Below are 20,766 nucleotides of genomic sequence, written 5' to 3'. Positions count from 1 at the left end.
TTAAAAAGCACCATCATTAGCTTCAGATTTTTCAGCATAATTTAAATACTGGGACAGTCCTTTTGTATGAGTAACTCAGACTGTTCAGTCTTCCCTAGAGGAGGAAGGGAGCTTGGTGAACCTCACTCTCCTGGGTGAGCTGCATTTTCTAGTCGCTGAACACTGAGCAGCTGAAAAAGAGCTACATGGTCTTAATGAACTTCCTAACATCATACTCCCAGTATTCCAGCTCAGGATAGATGACATGGTGAAGAGAGGAGCAGACAAAAGAGGAGAAATACAGCAAATAAACAGCTCCATCTGACTGAAATGATATCCCAAGAAAATCAGATATACAGGAAAAGGCTACCTGCCAAAAATTCCCCTGACTAGACAGACCTTGGAGAAGCTTTCTAAACCCATTTATCCAGTTCTAGAATTCCATGACCATGCAGGCTGTTCAAAAAAATTGCCACACACATTTGTAAGTAGATGGAACTGCATGGATGTAGTAGAGCTGATTTATTTTTCTCTTTCTATTAAAATCAGCAGCTCCATCTCTAGCAGAGCTGTACAAATAGAGTTATTCCAAGCAGACTATTTTGCAGACATCCTGTCTGTTCTCCAGACTGAGAATTGTCACTGCTGCACTGCCACAGAGCTGATGGGATTTGGAGTTGCCATAGTGTTAAATGTTTCTCCTGTGATCAGCAACTGCTGATTTAAATGAAAGTCTTGAGCCATTTTACTCTCCTCTGTATTTCACAGTCATTTCAAAGTCATCATAGACAAAAAGGTGTAATGATACCGGGTGAGAAATGTATTTAAATGACCTTGTGTGATCTGATTTCAAGGTCAGACACACAAACAGGCTCTGCTTTCAGCTGCTGTAAAGGACAGGACTCGCTGAGGACCTTCAGCCATCCCAGTTATATTTAATAAACATGTACACACACTCCCTTCACAGTGCTTTCCTATTGAAATGCCTGAGCTGAATTTTGTGTCCTTGCACAGAATTCCAGCTCTCAGAATTCCAGTAAATCATCCAGTGGGATGATTTACTTCAGTGGTTGTGACAAACGATGTGAGGCACAGCCAGGTGAAGGCAGAACAGGATCAATGGGACTCTAAGGCACTTCGCACTTGTAAAAGATTTTGAGTATTTACTTCTCAAATTTATCAGTATTAATAATTCTAATTTAATGCATTTTCCTTGTCACTTACAATGAGTCAATTGCTAATTAAATGTTGTTGAAAAGATGAATTACACCTTTGCATGCTTAAAGAGTGTCACTTATATGTCTAAATCTAGATGTGAAATGTAGAACAGTATGATCTAATCCCCTAAATATTGTTGTTATCCAAAATCATTCTATTCTGAGTTAATTGTCAAAAAAAGAGAAGTAATGGAAAACTGAATGATTGACATTTAACCCTCTAACATGTATTGGCATAAATTTTATATTCAAATTACATGGACTTAGTTTGCAGAGTTAATCATTTCCCTTTAGGGAGGCAATGACACAAGAAACAACACATTGACAGGTCAGAAATTCATTAATTCTTTTTCCCCCTTTGCATTGTAGCTATTGCTGTTTAAAAGCTCTAGCAATGCCCAATTTAGAGCTCTGGCCAGCAGTAGTGACTCCCATCTCTTTTTGACTGACAATGATGAGATTTCTGTCATGCTTTGCCTCTCCTACAGGGCCAGTGATGGGATTTTTTTCCTGAAAATCTTATTACTGAATGTACTGTCGTGGTCTCAGATGGAACTTTCAATCAGAAAGGCAATCAGAAGGTTTTCCATTTGTGAGTTTCCCTGCAAAAGAGCTTTGCTAAACTCTGCAGTGTAGCCTCTAACTCATGGAGTGCCTTACCCTGAAGGCTGATGTGGCCCCAGCCAATGCCATGATCCATGGGATGTACACCAGGAACTGACTCAGTTCCCAATCCCTTTCCTGATTACACTGGTGTTGGATCTGCCATGGCAGCCCACAACACCCTGGCACCCAGAGCAAGCGATGAGTAAGAGTGTGTTTGATTTTCCCTGTAGTGAGTTACAGAAATAAGTTTGATTTCATTGAAATCTCCAGGATGGCTTCTTTCCTACCCTTAGAGGACTTCACAGTTTAGTTCAGTGTTTGGCCAGAAGTTTTACATTCAGTTATTCAAAAGCATTTTTTGTTCTAATGCAGTGAAACTTAAATGTATTGCCTACTGCATGAACTTCAATAAAATCTTTATAATAAATATCTGAGTGGTATTAATGTATTAGTTGCCCACAGTCATTAAACCAAGTCATGCTGCAGCTAAAGCAAAGTCAATGTCACCATCTGAAATGCAGGTAAATTGAGGGTGAAGTGTTAGGAATTCTTTGTTTGCAGAACAAATGTTATTGAGGAACTTTAAGTCGGTGGGTTGTTTTAACTAGCAATGTTTTAACAAAAATCATGTGAGGTTATTTTTCAGCATGGTGCAGTGAATCAGACACTCATAACTCCTGTGCTCCCATCACTGTCAAAATTCTGCGATGACTATCAAAAATTGTTTCAAGTATTCACCTTTTTTTTTCTTTATTTTATCTGTATTCAACTAATAAATAAATTATTTTGAAGAAACTACATTCCTCAAAAAAACTATGAAGTTGTTCTGGCAGATTCATTTCTGTAGTGCCCAGGTAAACCTGAAAGAAAAGCAATAACAAGAAAAGTATTTATAAAAATATATTTCACAAAGTAGGAAACAATACAGGAGTTTCTCTGAATACAATACATGGAGTAAATAAACAAACGATAATATAGCCTCAAAACAAAGTAGAAAATTAAAATGATTTGCATGTAATACGTAGTTTTCTTGTACAATTGCTACTTCTAAATGGCAAGTTTGCATTACAAATTGAGTATGCTTGCAGCTTCTAGTGTTCTTTCTCTGTGTGCAAGAGCCCTGGTGCATCACTATGAATATTATAGAAAAAAATGCTAATAACAGAAGCAGTAAAATTATGTACACACTGGTTCCTGCTCTAATACAGTGGAGAACTATAAGCATGTTTTTTTTTTTTACTGTACTGTGTTAATGTGTGGATTTCTAAAAGTCTATAGTTTAAATATTCACATGAACCAGTTTACTTCCAGCTGTTTGTGCTTGTATTAAAAACACCAGGTACTAGATTTATGAAGAAGATATAAAACTGTCAAAAGTTTTCTCTGGCAATGTTTAATTCCTGCCAGGATTCTCTTAAAATTCAGCTACTGCAAATGGACAGGGAACTGCTTTAACCTGCAACAATTAGTCATTTTTTCTTTTCAAAATGTACATGTATGAAACATTCATTACATATAGAAAAAAAAAATCTAACTGATATAATTTAGTTTTCTTCATAATCTTACTCTATAGATTATCAGTCTTAATAAATAAAAGCAATAATGGACATCAATAAAATATTTATTTCAAAGGTTAAACAAATAAATTCGATCTTTAGCAATAAAATCAGCAATTCTTTCATTTATGTAAGTCCATCCCATTTCACAGCTTTTTCTTTCAGAAGACGAAGCACAGGGTTGATCCTTCTTCTAGAAAAAAAGATCCTTTTGTGAAGCAAGGTTTTGCAGCCCTGCCTCTGAATCTCTACACATTAGTAGTATTTATTACCCATCACTGGAATGGATTAAGAACATGTGAATATTTTAAGGCTTGACACAATATTTAAAGATGATATTCAGTCTGTGGTTGCGTGGCCAACAATTACTGTATGTACAATGGATGGTCACTGCACAGTAGGAGCCAGTAGGAATTGGCAATGCTATTTCTGTTCAGCATTGCTAAGAAGACCAAGATATTGCTTTGAACTTTTCTGTGGCAGGATCTTTGTTGGCAATGCAGAAACAAACCTTTAGCTTTACACATACTGGGCGGGAGCTACTGCTCAACAGCAAATCCCTGCAAGTCCATTTCCTAAGAGAGCACCAATTTCTTTTTTGTTCTTTTCAATTCACTGAAGATAATCAAAGATCCAAATCTCCATCTTCAGAGTGGTCAAGTGAATATCAAATATCCAAAGACTTCTAGACACTCCACATACTTTACTTCACACTCCACAAGACTTAACCTCCTAACATATACTTTTTTTTTTTTGGTTCAACATTACAATGTAGTTGATTTTATAGATGACTGGCGCTAAACTTGCCTCTAAAACAAAAAGCCACATTAGTTTTAACTAACAGCAGTGGCCCTAGAATATTACATGATCATTAAGTCAACAGGGAAAAAGTTTGTAATCCACTGTCAAGTTTCTTTATCACTTTCTCCGACTGAGTAAAGTTCTCCGAGTCTTTTAAAGCGAGGACCCCATTCACTGAGGTAGTCAAAATTCTGGTCTGAGTCTGATGTGGAGGACTCCAAGGAGCTAAGGGAACCAGCTGCTGACCCCTTTCCTTCATAGCCATAAATCTGGATAGAGTCATATGGCGGAGCTGTGGGATCATTATCAGCTTCATGAAGCCTTACATTAATAAATTCATCAACATCAACACCATTAGGAACAGGTGCAAGACCCTGCCTGGGCATAAACTGCAGATCAGGCTTAATATCCTTACGAGGCAAAAATCCATTAATTCCATCTGGATTTTGCAAAGTTGCAATGTCAAAGGCTTCTGTATCTTCCTCTCCGCCTCCCTCGTCATCATAGCGAATGATGTTTTCCCTCACATCTTCATCATCTTTGATGATTAGAGGCTCATTCTTATGTCTTCTCAGTGTCACAAACAGCACCACAATGACTGCAAAGAGAGCACCACAAGCTGATTAGGCAAAACATTTCCAATCCAAACACCACATGGTGAGTGCAGCTGGGGAAGGTGAGAGGTTGTTTTTTGTGGAACTGGGAGTAATAAGGGTGGAAAGCTGAAAGACCTATGACTTCAACCCCCTTTAGTGAAGGAAATTTGATCAGAAACTCTGATTAGTTATCTAGTTTTTAAATATCAGCTCGTATTTACATCTGAAGCTCAATTTTATAGAAGAAATAAGATTTCCCATACTTCTTATTTTGAGCCTCAACTTTCCCTTTGCCAGTGAAGTCAGGCTACCATTATTCACATAATGATCTACATTAGGGACGGTGTTTTCAAAAATTAGAGGGTGTTTTTCTGAAAATATAGGCCTAATGGGAGAAGGAAATCAGTGTTTTTTCTACCTGTTGCAAGAGACTCCTATCATATGACTAAAAAGAGAGTGAGGAAATAAGTGAAAAAGAAAGAGCTCAGTTTAATTTCAGAATTGTGGACAGATGCATAAAAAACTCTAGACAGGTAATGCTTGTTTTTGCAACTTGATGCTGAAACCTCAGTTACTGATGTAAATCTCAGTCACTGAAGTGAAGCTCCAAAGTGCAGAAATAGGACTCTCCTTTCACTGTTCTCTCCCTCGCTTGATGTTGTATACAAATGTATGTTTTATTAAATATACCACAGTGCTTACCTTGTAAAGCTTTAGTGTCTCTTGTGCTATTACAATCCAAAATAAACTCATAATAGAAATATACAAATATAAATATATATATATATATATATAATGGGAAGAACTAAACCTATAAGAAAGCATCCAAAGGAGGGAGTTGGGGCTGGGGAAGGGCCTGCAGGGGCCCCAGGGAGTGGCTGAGGGCTCTGGGCTGGTTCAGCTGCAGCAGAGGAGCTGAGGGCAGAGCTCCGCAGGGCTGCAGGGACAGCTCTGAGTTCTGCTCTGTGTGACAGGGACAGCACCCAGGGAACAGCTGGAGCTGGGCCAGGGTAGGGTTAGGTTGGGTTTTAGGGCAAGGTTCAGCTCCCCCAGAGGGTGCTGGCACTGCCCAGGCTCCCCAGGAATGCACAGGGGGATTGCTGGGGGGCTGCAGGGACAGGGGCTGGGTCAGTGATCCTGATGGGTCCCCTTCAACTCAGGACATTCTATGATTCCATGATTCATACAAGTCTTAGGATATATAACAGATCTATTTTCCATCAGGTGTAGTCCACACTGTGCTCACCTTGCTGCTCAACACCCTGATGAGATTTTCAGTTTCCCATTCCACACTGTTTATTCTGTAACTTGTGTGTGTGACTACTTCAGAACAGGACTTTGCTCTCTGCTTCTGTCCAGAGCTGACAGAAGGACGTGAGGGATTCAATCCTGCCGGCACTGTCAGTGCCACTCCTCCTCTGGGAATCCCACAGCTCCTGAGAGCCCCCAGGAACAGAATTCACAGAATTCACAGAATCATTAGGTTGGAAGAGACCTTCAAGATCATTGAGTCCAATCCATGCCCTAACACCTCAACTAGACCATGGCACCCAGTGCCACATCCAATCTTTTTTTAAACACATCCAGGGATGGTGACTCCACCACCTGCCTGGGCAGACCATTCCAGTACTTTATCACTCTTTCTGTGAAAAACTTTTTCTGAATATCCAACCTAATTTTCCTTGATGCGGCTTGAGGCTGTGTCCTCTCATCCTGTCAGTGCTGCCTGGTGAAGAGACCAACCCCAGCTGCCTACAGCCACATTGTAGAGTTGATAAGGTCACCCCTGAGTCTCCTTTTCTCCAGGATAAACAACATCAGCTCCCCCAGCCGTTCCTCACAGGGTTTGTGTTCCAGGCCCCTCACCAGCCTCGTCACCTCCTCTGGATGCGCTCGAGCGTCTCAAGGCCCTCCCTAAACTGAGGGGACAGAACCGGGCACAGCACTCGAGCACAGGGGAACAACGACCTCCCTGCTCGTGCTGGCCCACAGGAGGGGCCGCGTGTCCCTGAGCACGCACCGAGCAGCAGGATGATGCAGGCCAGGATGGCGATGAGGGCGCCCATGCTGAGCCCGATGGGCAGCACGTAGGCCTCGGCGTTGCAGGACGTGACGGTGCCGTCGCTGCTGCAGCCGCAGACGCGGATGGTCAGCGTGCCCGTGCTGCTCATGGGCGGCGTGCCGCCGTCGCTGATGACGATGGGCAGCAGGTACACCTCCTGCTTCTGCCGGCTGAAGCCGCTGTGCTTGGCCAGGATGCTCAGGGTGTTATCTGCAAAGGCAAAACCACAGCACACAGCTCGGCCTCAGCGCCTCCCGGAAACCTCAGCGCAAACCGCGGCCTCAGCGCAGAAAAGCCTCCCCTTTCTGCCCAACAAAACGCAATATGTGCATTTTCCTGTGTCACGCGGTAAGAAGATCATGATGGAAATCCTTTCTTTCTGCATACAGCACTACAGATATCTTCCCATCATGATTCACCGCGGTCATAAAAATCCAGCCAGTAAAACAAGAGAGAAACAAGATGTTAAAGTAACCCAGACTTCAAGTATATTCACCAATTAACACAAATCTTCCTTGCCTCACAACCGCAAACTGCACATTTTCCATGGCTATAAAAGATTGGTTCTTTTTATATAAAGACAAAAGAAAAGCTAAATGCATTAAAAGTTGTGGGCCTAATTTTAAGTGATCTAAACATTTATATGACCTCAATGAAGAAAAGAGAGCAAACCAGACTGAATCTCCCATGGAGGCAGACAGAAATGAGTCTAGGACATCTTACCTCTGCACACATATGGAGAAAGTTAATTTTAGAAATATAAAGAGGCATCTGACTGCATGGCATCCTACACAGCCATAGAGTTACACAGTGAAATCTCTCAGAGTCACCCAGTTCTCAGTTCACCATCAGATGAATACAAGTTGATTTTTCTTAGGGTAATCATACAGATTTTAATTTGTATAGTTATTAAAATGACAGATTCTAGACAGTTATAAACACACACGTATCAAATATCAATAATCTTGTATGTGTCATAGTGCTCAAGTATAAACTATGATTAGTGGCATGTCAAATATGCAGAAAATTCTGATTTCTTTATATACTTAAATATTCTCTAACTTTTAACTGCTTTATTCTGTGGAATAAAATAATAATCTAATATTAGGAATGATACTAACAGAGTGCATGTTGACTTGCACTAGTTTGCTGTTTGTGTTTTGTTTAATAAAAAAATTCCGAGGCACAGAGAAGAGGAACGTGTGTGTGTGTGTGTCTGTGTGAGTGTTGCTGTGGGATCCAATGACAATTTAAAATTAAAAATAAAGCTGCACATCTTGTTTGGAAGAAGGAGTTGAGGTTCATTTTCCTGTTGCATCATGAACAAAAGAAAGCCTCCCGATATTTTATGCTCTAAAATGCACACGTGCAATGCTAAATGTCATCCCATGGAAGGAAAGAAAACACTGGGAGTGCTCATATGACAATAGGCTTCTCCTGAAGATCAGGTCCCTTCCCACCCAAACATTCTGTGATTCTACAATTTTCTATTCCTTCCACAGCTGAATCACCACAAATCACATTTACTTGGCCTAGAGAGGTTCTTACTATAATTTATATTGCAGATGATGTAACCATTTCAGCATTTTCATACATTTAGATAATGCAACACGTGAAGGTCAATCTAAAAATTAACTCCTTCATAAAGCAGAATATGGTCACTTTGCAGAACAAAAAGTATTCCTAATAATTTTTTTTTTCCCACAGGAATCCTGAGGTTTTACCTATTCCAGTTGGAAACAGTCACATCAAAACTGATGGCACTCTGGAGCTAAATAAATAGTCTAGTTCTTCCTTGTGCCCTTTTTAAAATGAAAGGAAGCATATGTGTTTACTGAAGACAAATTTCAGGTATAAGCTCTTAAGAATTCTGACAACTCAAATAGGACCAAAATCCCTGATGGCACCCAGTGTCACATGTGCCAGTGTGCTGCAGTGGAAATGTCACGTGTGTGAAGTCAGTAATTAACACCCATTTGGAAGTGAACAAACCCTGCATTCCTCCTTGGATGGGTGTGCCAGAGGAGTTAACACATGTGTGCAAGTTAAACCATTTCCAGGGCCATCCTTCTCTGCAGGGAAAAAAAGGAAAAGTTATGTTGGGAAAATAATCCTGTAGCTCAGTTTCCCTGAATATGGGTGTTTATAGCTTTATCAAAGAAAGATTGACTACATGATGTGCAAAAGTTCCTTTTTTAATCTGATAGCCTTTTTTTCCTCCTTAGCACCCCTCTCTATTTTCAAATACTGGAAAATAAATTCATCCGTTGTCATTCTCCCGCAAAATTAAAAATATCCCAGCATAAACTGCATCCTTAATCTTTTGCTTTAGCCTTTCAAAAGAGAAAACTATGTGGTGCTCCAGTTCCAGCTCTTCCTTTGAGACAAATCCCCCTCAGAGGTGTCACATCTGTAGTCATTTATTCCAAACTCCAGAGACTTTTATAGTTCTATTACACAGTGCTCTAAAATCTGTGGTGATACAGCCTGTTCCTTCCTGTGAACCTGCTGCAGTCCTTCTCTGCCCAAGCTGGAGCACAGGATTGATGTGCTGAGCCCAACAGCCCTGCATTGTACAGATATGCAAAAGAGGGAAGGCACCTGCTTTAGGAAGGAACAAAAAAAGAGAAGCTGCACTTGTTGGGAAGAGCTTCAGATCCCTTCCATCCTCCCGAGACACTCACTGCCATCCTGTCTGCTGCAGAAAATTCTAATAAGCAAAACCAGAGTATAACTGAGTAAAAAAGGAAGGATGTACTCTAAAGAGACAAATAGAAGGGGGCAGAAAAAGTGAGAGGGAGGAGAGATGGAGAAAATAAAGTGCCCATCAGCAAAGCTTTGCTGAGTGTAAGAAACCACCTGGTACCAGTAATGGTTATCAATTCAAGTTCAGAAGTAATGAGAAAAAGCAAAAGACATGCAAGACATTTGGGATATTAACTGTTAGTTAAGTACAAAATAAGTTGCAATGGCTGGACAGTCAGAGCTATTCAGAAGAGATGTCATATGAGAAGAGAATAACTTTCTTTTCTTACCAATGGCTTGTTTGGTTGGGTTTTTTGTTGTTAGTTGCAGTTTGGTTCTTGTTTTTTTGTTTGTTTGTTTGTTTGCCTGTGCTTTGTTAAAAACCACGTTTGACTATAAGTGAACATGTTATGCCTGGAAAGAAAAGAAACTGACAAGCAGAAAATAGAAAAAGCAAAACGAAATGACAAAATTGTTTTACCAATGGGTGGCAAGTCCTCCATTTGACTTAGGAATTTTGTTTAGCAATAAATTCTCTCCCTTTCATTGCTATGTCCTAAAATAAATATACCTTGGTGTTGCTGGAGATGTGGCTCTTGAGTGAAGAGCAATGACTCCCTCGTTGACATTTTAGTTGGTTCCTAGAACTTGAAGATAAATCCTACCAGCTGATCAGCAATAAACTAAATTTATCTGATTTCTCCTTTCTGTGGACATTCCCCTCTCCTGGAGCTGAACAACAGCAGGAATCTGCTCCAGGAACACCCTCCAGCCCTGCTGCATGAATTAACTTGGCAGCAGGTGCTCAGCAGGAGAGAGGACAATCTCCTTCCCTCATCTTCCCAATTAACCCACTGATCCCTCATTAAAGGTTGTTTATTTATTGATGGTGCTTTCAGCAAAACAAGGAGAAGCACGTGCAGAAGCCCCCAAAGTCTCTGCTCACAGAGCTCTGAGCTGTCTGCCACAGGCAAAGAGACACTGAGTGCTCCTGCAGTCAGTGAGGCACATCCAGGAGAGCTTTCACATTCTCCATCACCATGAGCCTCCCGGAATTCTGTATCCTTCTCTGTGGGGAAGGGGCTGGAGAAGTTCATGGAAATGCCTGAGCCCTATGAAATGCCCTCTCCTGGTGATGTTCCAGCCACCCAGGATGGACCAGGAGCTGCATCCTGTCCTGCAGGCTTCAGGAATGGTGCAAGATCTTAAGAAATGTCATAGCATCAGTGTCAGGTCACAGAAACACAGCTCTGAGCATGCACAACTACAGCTCAGAGCTGGAGCTCACTTTTGCGTTTTTTTACACGTAAAAAACCTGGTGGCTCAGCTCCCTGGCTGACTCAGTCTCAGAAATTTACAAGCAGATTCTTGAAATAACCATGAAAGAGACTGTTTTGGGATATCTCCTTCCCAGCTGGAACAAAGAATGACAATGCAGAAGGTCTTTAAAAGATGTCCAGTGTGGTTTCTAGACAAAGGTAGTTTGCATAACCACAACCATTACCACAGGGCCAAGTGCTTTTTGCAGATTCCCCAGCTGTTCTCAAATCTCCCAGATCTCTTTTGAGGCTCTCTGATTAAAGATTTTGAGAAAATGTAAATGCAACCATTTTAATACAAAGCTACTTCTGGATTTTCTGGACACGAGTGACTTTAATGGCATTGACAGCAATCAGGATGTGAAATTAGCAGGCAGAAGTCAACTCCCTCATCTCCCACTTTGTGCTAGAATGCATCTTGCAATTTTAATCCAGGCAATAAAATAACAGAACAAAAGTAAAAATCAGAAGCAGTGAGTTTGCATCTAAGTGTCATTTTCTCTGTGCACATTATTGCAATTCTTTAATTCCTTTGCAGTCTCTAATATGTTGAGATCAATGGAGCTCCCTGCTGTGCCAGCTTATACCTACAGAACTCTGCCTTTCTTTTTTATCCCTTTTATAATGTCCTCAGAAAGATCAAATAATTAATGGTATTAAGGACTTTGTGGTAGAAGTTGTCATCTATGCTGGATATATTACTTATGTGAAGAAAGAATTTTAATTGGAAACTCTACAGCTGGAAACAGCAGAATGACAGAAATATATGTTTCTTCCTGTTTATTAGAGCTATCTTTCTGTGCACATTTTAAAATCTCAGATTCTCTGTAAAATAGAGTTCTTTGACACAAGTAGAAGAGCAGCAGGAACATCCTTACTGTGACACTCCCTGCTTTTTTTGATAAGGAAAAGACAGGGACAGCCCATTCATCTCCAATCTCTGTTCAAAAGCAGCATCTATTCTTAAATAAAAACCCCAAACTTGAAATAACCGAGCAATTGAATTATTATCATCAAGGTTTCAGTGGAAAATAGCAAAAAAACAGGCAGAAAACCACAGCACATGACATTTGAAGGAAAGTGAGCTCTAGAACACTTAGCAACCAGCTCAAGAGAAAGCTGATGCCATTTCAGCCATATAACCATTAATAATTAGAATTAATATGCATATACCCCTTGTAATAGTTAATATTCATTTTTAACTTGTGGAGGCCTTACAATGTCAAACACAGATTTTTTAGAAATTATTTCTAGCACCGACATTTTTGTTTTTCTTCAGAATTCACACCTAATGGCAGAGAAATGGTGGATAATAGGAAGATTCCAATCCCTTTTTAGAGCCTGAGAATAAAACTGCCAAGAGACACAGAGGTGTCTCAAAAAGTCATTGTATAAGTCACCTTGATCATTATTCTTTTTGGATGTTTTCTCAGTCATTCTTTCTTTCTACAAAAAGATTTACAAATAACACCTCTTTAGCTTGGTAGGTTGCACTGCAGAAAGAAACTCAGTGAATGCAGCCCTGACAAGTCACTGCCCACAGTTTTCACACGTGCTAACTCTCCTGTTTTAAAATTTCTCTTGTTTCTTTTTGCAATTACAAAATCCCTGGGAAAGAATACTCCTGATCTCCTTTCTGACCCACCCCAAGAACCAGAAGTGTCAACTCCAAGCACATCCTCATCCATGTTCACCTTGTAAAAAGCTACTGCTCACAAGTGGGCCCTGAGCTGAAAAACTGATTTATTTGTTTCAGGCTCCACTTTAGTACAAGTTGGAAGCATCAGTTTCCTGCTTCCAAAAGAATGAAATCAAAATGCTTTATGAGAAACACTCATGTAAGACAGTTGCTTTTTTTTTTTATTTTTCTGCCTTAGGCTGAAACACATTTTAAAGGAATATTTGATTAAAAGGGTACAATTTTAAGTTAGTATGTTATAAATTTGGCAGTAGTTAGTAGCTGAATAAAATAATCTATTTGTTCATTAGAACTGCTACAAAAATTTGTTTCGTTATTAAATTTAGTGTTTTCAACATGGCTGTATTTATAAAAAAATACATTTTAATGAGAATATATATGTATATTAATATATCCATATACACAATTATGTCATGTATATTTTTACAGCTATCCCAGGCCTTCCATGATGACTGTCTCAAACAAAATCCTCTTGAGCAGCAGTTTACAAGAAAAAGGACCCTTCACCTAATCTGTATGGTAAAGGCATAAATGTTCTATTCAAACACAAGGCTTACAAAATCATCTGAAAATAAAGAGAGGCTGTTTTTTTATAGTACATTTTTCCTGATTTACGATGGCCAAACCATATGGGCACTGAAGCATCCACTGGTATTCCAAACTGACCTGCTTTTCATAAGTATCAAACATTTATGATGTCTTCAAAAAAGCAGATTGATGATTGCTATCAAGTTTGATAGCAGACATCAGGTTCAGGAGAAAAAACTTTTTGTCATAAAAATCCAGCTGATTGATCAAATTCTCCTTCCTGCCCCACAGCAACTTGTATTCCATACTGGCATATTTAATGACAATTCACAAAGATTCCTATGACAAATTAACAAACACTTGAATGATTTTGGTTTTTTCATAGACCTGGAGTTTCTGCAATCCCTTAAAACACCAATAAGAACACAGGGAAAGAAAAAGTATTTCATATGAGAAAATGTATTGGTAGAAGAATAATTGGAAAATGTCACATATTTTGTATATTTGATTATTTTCTCCTCTTTACCAGTTGGCTTAAATAATAATAGTTTATGCCAGAACTGAGCAGCTGAATCAACTAATGAATAAAAAAACCTAAACACATTTCCATATAGTCCTTTGCAAAAATAAAAAGTACTGCTGGGAATTTTGAATCATGAGCAAAGTAATATTTAATCATGTATACATCATTCTCATATGTTAGAATTTCTTGGAAAGGGGAATTATTACGTTAGTACTACTGTGTAATACAGAACTTGTAGTAAATAAATTCTTGACAGAAGGAAAAAAAAAAAGCCAGACAAATTAACAGCAAAGTGATCATGAATAACAATTTCCTCCCACCTTTTTTCTTTGAAAATGTGAAGTTTAGATAATAGTCTGTATAATTTCTAGTTCTATTCCTTTGGAAAAGTCTGAACTTTAGATAATTGTCTCTTAAGTATTCTAAAACTTTCTTTTGACCTTTAGGCCAGCAGAGCTATAATCAAACATAACTATATGGTCCCTTGCAGTCTAGCAGCAACTCTTGTATTTTGTACCTTGGTTTTTTAACTCATTGAAGAAAGGACAGAAAATCCCTGCTGAAGAAATAATGATGTAGAAGCACATATTGAGCCTGAAATAATACCAGTTTTATTGTTAATGGGGTAGAGAAATAATTAGGACATGGTACCTCTCTCTCTCTCTTTTTAATTTTGCAGACACACAGAGCAAGTCAAAGCAGGAAATGTTGGGTTCTGGGTCTGTTTAAGCTCCACCTTGTCTGAACTGCCCCCTACACGTCTGAGTGAATCTCACTGACTCTGTCCATTCATCTCTTCCAAACCCCTGGTGCCACTTAGGATTGACACTCCCATAATGGGAGGCAAATCCAGGCCAGCGAGGTTGTGAGATGTGCTAAAGCAGCACTGGCTTTTGCCTCTCCTTTTTCTCTGCTGTACTCAGCAGCCAGTCCCAAAGTTGTTTACTAATAATGCCACTGCTGTGACATGCTTTGCTTTATTCGGATCACATCACTACATGGCACGTGCCTTGAATGGTACATCTGTAAAGTGTAAGAATTAATGCAGGTTGCCAAGCTCTGGTTTAGAAAGAGAGATGAAATGGCTGTCAAATGTGTTCAGCATTAAAAATACATTATTAACACAGCAATTTGCATAGGCTGATGGATCATTTTTGAAATCTACATATTCTAGTTAATTCTATTCTCTTGTTATTTTAACCAAAAAGTTTCAGAAAGTGATACTGTGTTTTACAGTGCTTTGATGGAATAATGCCTATATTTTGCATTTGAACCAAGAACTTTCCAGTACTGTATTACCACATTCCAACAAAAATGCTGCAAGGATAAATAAAAAAAGCCACGATATCCCAAGGCTGTGCCATCTGCTTTTCTTTGGATGGATAATGGATTCTCAATCTTTCTCTGAATACCTACTTAACAAATGCAGTGTGGGAGAGAAGGTGGTGGCAGACAAGGATCTGAGTCCCTCAGGCCACAGTGACAGGTGCAGCTTTAGACATCACACTGACTGTGTTCTCTTCTGTGTGGAGCTAAATCTCCATCGGGTTCAGTGAAATTCAGAGTGCTTTTGGGAGGTGATGGAAAAGCTCCCAGAATTCCTGCCCGTGTTCTTCACCTTCCTCACCTCACACACATCCTCCAATTCTTACAGCAGTGACTAGTGGGGTCTGGAAAACTTCACAGACCTCATGGCTATGAAGACAATCATGAATGTTTGAAGTGAATCTTTCTTTCTACAACGTAAACTGTGATATCACAGTAAAAACCATAAAACTTAAGTAGGAACATTTTAGGTCTTAGATGTGATGTGTTCTTGCCATTTAAGTAATTTAACGTCCACTTCTCCATGCCATGCTGATCACCTTTTCCATTCCAATTCTGTGCTGAATGTACACAGGGACTTGGTAAGGATTTAAAACAATTTACCAGTAAATTATACACCAGCCCTTAAAAACTAAGTCTGTAATCAGATCTATCAACCATATTGAAGTTTTGTTGCAAAAGTAAAAGCCTAATTCCAGCCATACCAGTGTATTTCTATTGTGCCACTTCCTTTTTACATAATGTCCATTTTGAAATACAGCAGCAGAAAGCAACCAGCAGACTATAAAAACTGCAACCAGCATTTATTGGAATGCTACCTATTTGTACTGGTGTAATAAAGGTCTTGTCAGCACTTCCATTACAAAATGCCAATTTTCAGAGGTTTATAACTCTGACATAACTTCCTATGAAAAGAAATTTAGAATGTGGACTCTCTGCCAAAGAGCATTAAAAGTTAAATACAGCTTATGTTGGCTGGGGCATTTTAAGTCAGAAAATAAATTAAAAACAATTCTGACTTAACATTTTCTTGAGCTGGTGCCACTGAAGAAAAAAATGTGGCTTTGATTGTAAAAAGTGCCAGATCCTGCAGTTCTTATACATGCAGAACTCCCTTGAAGTTCCCTGAGAATAATTTCTGTGAGAGCTCTGAAAAGAGTGCCATTATACATTTTTGTAAATGTCATTCAGAGTTATATTAGCTTTTTGTAATTTGAAAGACTGAAATGTTATGGTGTAGCATTGCCCCTGGGCACAGAGGCAGCATGATAATGACTTTGGGAAGACATTCTGATATGCAGATTACATATAACAATAACAATTTGTTATCATCAGACCATTAATGGCAGCAATTTAGACCTCTGTCTCACACCCAAAGGATTCACAGATGCCTTATTACATGCACACCTCTCACTGAGGATGTGATTCCCATGGGGAAAACTCATGGCCTTTTGAAATGCAGGGAAGAGCAAAAGGCATCCAGAGAAGGAATTCCAGCGAGTGAATAAAAAAACAATTACCCATCTGTAGAGTGGAACAGTTTGGAAGTTTTCAAATGAAACATCCCAGATACTCTTTGGAATGTTTCTGGACAGCATGCAAACATTACATGGAAAAAGCCTGGAATAGCCACGAGTTCCAGACTGGGATGCACAACTGGATTATGGAGAATCAAAGCAGGAACACACACACATCTGAATTTAGATTCCAAACCCAGGACATACTACAAGACCCTGCCTTTGCTCTGTGCATGGTGTGACACAACACAGAACTTGGAAAGAAGGATCCAGGGAAAGATGTCAGCACTTGAATTCTGCCTCACTACAGAGATATTACAAAGTCAGTGCTATTATGGGTGAATATATGAAAACTACAGCACCAGTTGTTTTGAGATCTCATGGAATCACAGGATGAGTGAGGTTGGAAGGGACCTTCAGAGGTCACCTGGTCCAACCCCTGCTCACCACAGCTGCCCAGAGCCTTGTCCAGGTGGCTTCTGAACATCTCCAAGGATGGGAGTTCTAAAAATAGTAAAACTTTTTTATTCACAATTGAAATATAACTGTGACAAAACAAACGACATCTTATTCAGTGTTTCTCTTCATCCCATGAAGAGAAGTTATGAGGTATAAATATATAAAGAATTTGTAAGCCTTGAGAACAATGCAAATGGTTCCTTGTTATCTTCTAATTTGTGATGAAGAGTCTGATAAAGTACAAGTGAACTGCTTAGGCAGAAGCTGCAATAAAAATACAAAGCATGATCCCATAAAAATATTAGAAGAGATGGGGATTCTACTGGCAGAGTAAAATAAATCTCAATACACCAAAAAGACCTCTGTGATCGTGAAGAAAAAACATATAAAGTCAAAAAGGTGAGCAGAAAAAACCCGGTAGATATTTTGAGGAAGTTATGCTTCCTTACTGGGGAAAAAAGAAAAAAAAAAAAGAAAGAAAAAAGAAAAAAAGATTTAAGAAAAATAATTTTAGTTTAGAAAAACCAATGGTCTATATATGAATTTTTGAAGCAAGTGGTTCTGCTAGACAGATTGTATTAGAACTCTACAAAGTTTTTAGCAACTGCATCTTTTGATCTTGCCTGTTAGCACAAAAAAGGCACAAATCAAGAAAAAGTTGATTTGTTATGTTTTTTTTCTCATGTAAAAATAGAAAATATTAATACAAAGAAGCCATAACAATGTGGATTAGATAAAGATGATACAGAAGGAGATGGCAGGTGTAGAACTGAGTCTAAATTACCTCCCTCTGTATTCAGTATTGCAGCTCGTATCAAAGACACCACAGACCCACAAGCAAATTCCTCACATTTCCTGTCTGGGACTTCCAGAAGAATCCAAAATACCCCTTCCTTGGAGCACTCCTGAAACTCTCAGCCTTTACCTGCTCCCAGCTCTGCAGTGTTTGCACAGCACAATGGCAGCATGCTGATTAAATGTTTTATCCAGATTCATACAGGATATCCATAGCCAAGCTAAACAGAAGTGTTCCAATTCCTCAATCAAAAATCCATCACTCTGTACAGTGCTCTGAGATCACAAGGTCTTAATCTTTGTTGGGGGAACACTGCATAGTTTACAGGAGGGTCACATATAATGGATGAAAATGTTCTAGAAAGTGACAGGGCCAAGCTAAGCAAGGTTAGGGAGCAACAAAAAAGGCTACATGAATTTAGTTTTTATTATTTACAATAACCTATATTTCAGTTTGAGCTTAGACTGAATGAGAGTTTCATAACACGGCACAAACAAAGGCAGAAAGTTTTACCTGGGTTTACAAAAGGGATATGAAATTGCTATGACATTAAAGAGATGAAAAAATTCAATGTTCATGTTCAAGACAGCCCAACATTTTTGGAACAGAGCAGAGAACTTTTATTAGCATTCAAAGATTATTGTTGGTGCTTCTTTTAAGGTTTATGACTTCAGCACCAAACTCTACTCCAAACTCCACCAAGAGGACTTCACTGCTGACTTAGCTCTTGGTGTCAGATGTAGGGAAATCCCAAACCTACAGTTGCAGTTACTGTTTAGGCACATACACAGTCCTTAGCCTACAGCCAGAGTGATGTTTGCTGGTCTGAGCCCACAGTTAGTCAGGCCAGGCTGGGGGCTCAGCCTGGACATGGGCAGACAGCTCCCACTGCTTCCCTGATTCCTGCAGTCGGCTCCACATCCATCAGTTACCTTTGGAGGACCCCACCAGCTCTTCCTCTTCAGTGCCATCAAGCAGACATCTGGTCCTTTTCTCCAAGTTCTATTTATCTCTCCCTAACAAGCTGCCTTATTATCTCACTTCAAACAGGGGCCCATCTTCACTCCCTCTCTAATCAGTGCTGATTACCAAGTGTGCACATCCTATCATTTTAGGATATGCAAACTCTCTCCCCAGACTAGACAGGTCAACTGATGCATTTCATTTCTTTGCTGCATTTGGCTCAGCGTGTAAGATCTCTGTGTTCAGTCAAATCATGTATTCTACCTCTTCCCTGCCCTCTGAATGGATTGCCTTCTAGGCAGATTTATTATATAAATATTACATGCTAATAATTACATAAATATGTCACTAATTACTGGCTGCTTGCCAATTAAAGTACGTCCTAATTAGAGAGAATTAAATGAAGACCAACAAAGTGACATATTTTACAAGATCATCCATAAAAATTACAAAATCAAGAATTGATGGGCAAATAACCTAAGTGGTACAAAACCCTCCAACCAACTAAAAGAATTTTGTCTCTCTCCTTATTCTCTAAAGGATGATGTCAGAAGCTGTAGTAAAAAATAATTTTAAAATTTTGTTTCCTTCAGTGTGTCACTGCTGTGTTTGCTGTGGCAGAGAAATACAACCCTTTCTTAAACAGCCACCTACTCAAAATGAGTAAGGAGGAAAAAAAGAGAGAGAAGAGAAAGAGAAGAGAAGAGAAGAGAAGAGAAGAGAAGAGAAGAGAAGAGAAGAGAAGAGAAGAGAAGAGAAGAGAAGAGAAGAGAAGAGAAGAGAAGAGAAGAGAAGAGAAGAGAAGAGAAGAGAAGAGAAGAGAAGAGAAGAGAAGAGAAGAGAATTCTTGTGCTATATTTACCAATCAGGTACATAGGAATAAAATCCAAATAGTCCAAACAAAACAGAAGCTAACCATGATGTGAACACAGAAGAACTTCTTAGATACAATATGACTCTGCTGGGTGATATAGTGAGCTGGTGATGGGCAGAGGTTCTACCAGAACCTTTGGCCTTAGGAAATTATTCCTCCTACTCAGAATTAAACCCACTTCCAGGAAATCAAACATAGTCAGTGCATTGTCCACGAACATTTCCACCACAGAAATTGCTTTTTACAGAAAACCTAGAGGAATCAGTTGCACCCTTAAAGCCAGAAGTGATACTTAGAAATCTCTTAACTCTTTCATTAAAAATGATTAAAAATCTGGAAATTTATCTCCAAATATTACATATTCACTTAGCTATAAATACTACTACGAAATACTTCTAAAGTCCTAGAATATCATAATCATGGGGGCTGTGAGTTTTTAAGGAGTTATGTTTTTAGAGCACTTAGGAAATGTTTAATTAAAAGCTGGTGGAGCAACGTTTCACAGAACCCCAGGCTGGGTGAGGCTGGAGGGGCCCCAGGGGCTGCTCTGGTGCCACCTCCCTGCTCCAGCAGGGCCATCCCAGAGCACAGGGCACAGCAGTGTGTCCATGTGGCTCTGGAATATCCCCAGGGAGGAGACTGCACAGCCTCTCTGCACACTCTGCTCAGGGCTGGGCACTGCCCAGGGCAGAAGTTGTGCCTCCTGTGCAGGGGCAGCTCCTGGGCTCAGCCCCTGCCCTCTGATGAATTCCAAGGAGCTGGTTCTGCAGACCTTGCTGCTGTTAGTGGGGAAGTTTTGCCCTCAGTAGGAACACCACCTTTCTGCCTGCTAAGCCATTCAGTCTTAAGACCTTGATTTAATGTCTATTTTCCCATTATGCGTCTGAAATTAAGTCACACTGAAGATTCAATTTGTTCTCTGCTGTTTCTTTCATCCATGTTCCATGGTATTACTAAACCAGACAGATTTTTCAGCTAACTTACTGACTAAATTTTTTTGCTCTCCTGTTTTGTTTTCACAACCTTTTATCCCTTACTCACTCTTCTTTAGATTTATTATGAAATTAATGCAATAAACTGGGAAAAGAGAGCTAGGGATATTACACTACTGAGCTTGATGAAACTCCTGCAGCAGGAATTTTCACAGCTGTCCAATCCATTCCCCCATGATGGGTAAGCACTGTCGTGCATATGGTGCAC

The 20,766-nt window shown here is 39.5% G+C and overlaps 1 protein-coding gene across 2 annotated transcripts in view; it reads right to left on the bottom strand.

Annotated features, from left to right (window-relative positions):
• Positions 1–2,689: 2,689 nt before the first annotated feature.
• The window catches only part of CDH8 (cadherin 8), a 150,640-nt gene continuing 132,563 nt past the window's right edge, over positions 2,690–20,766 (bottom strand). For both annotated transcript variants that reach the window (XM_088171832.1, XM_088171833.1), the window contains 2 exons: positions 6,776–7,027; positions 2,690–4,757 (listed from right to left, as the gene is read on the bottom strand). In XM_088171832.1, coding sequence (XP_088027958.1) covers positions 4,264–4,757; positions 6,776–7,027 — 746 coding nt within the window. In that variant the 3' untranslated portion in view covers positions 2,690–4,263. The remainder of the gene's footprint in view (positions 4,758–6,775; positions 7,028–20,766) is intronic.

The sequence above is a fragment of the Sturnus vulgaris genome, chromosome 12, assembly GCF_052056855.1.
Source record: "Sturnus vulgaris isolate bStuVul1 chromosome 12, bStuVul1.hap1, whole genome shotgun sequence".
Taxonomy (NCBI): Eukaryota; Metazoa; Chordata; class Aves; order Passeriformes; family Sturnidae; genus Sturnus; species Sturnus vulgaris.
Note: the sequence above shows the minus strand (reverse complement) of the source record. Positions and strands in the feature narration are given on the sequence as shown.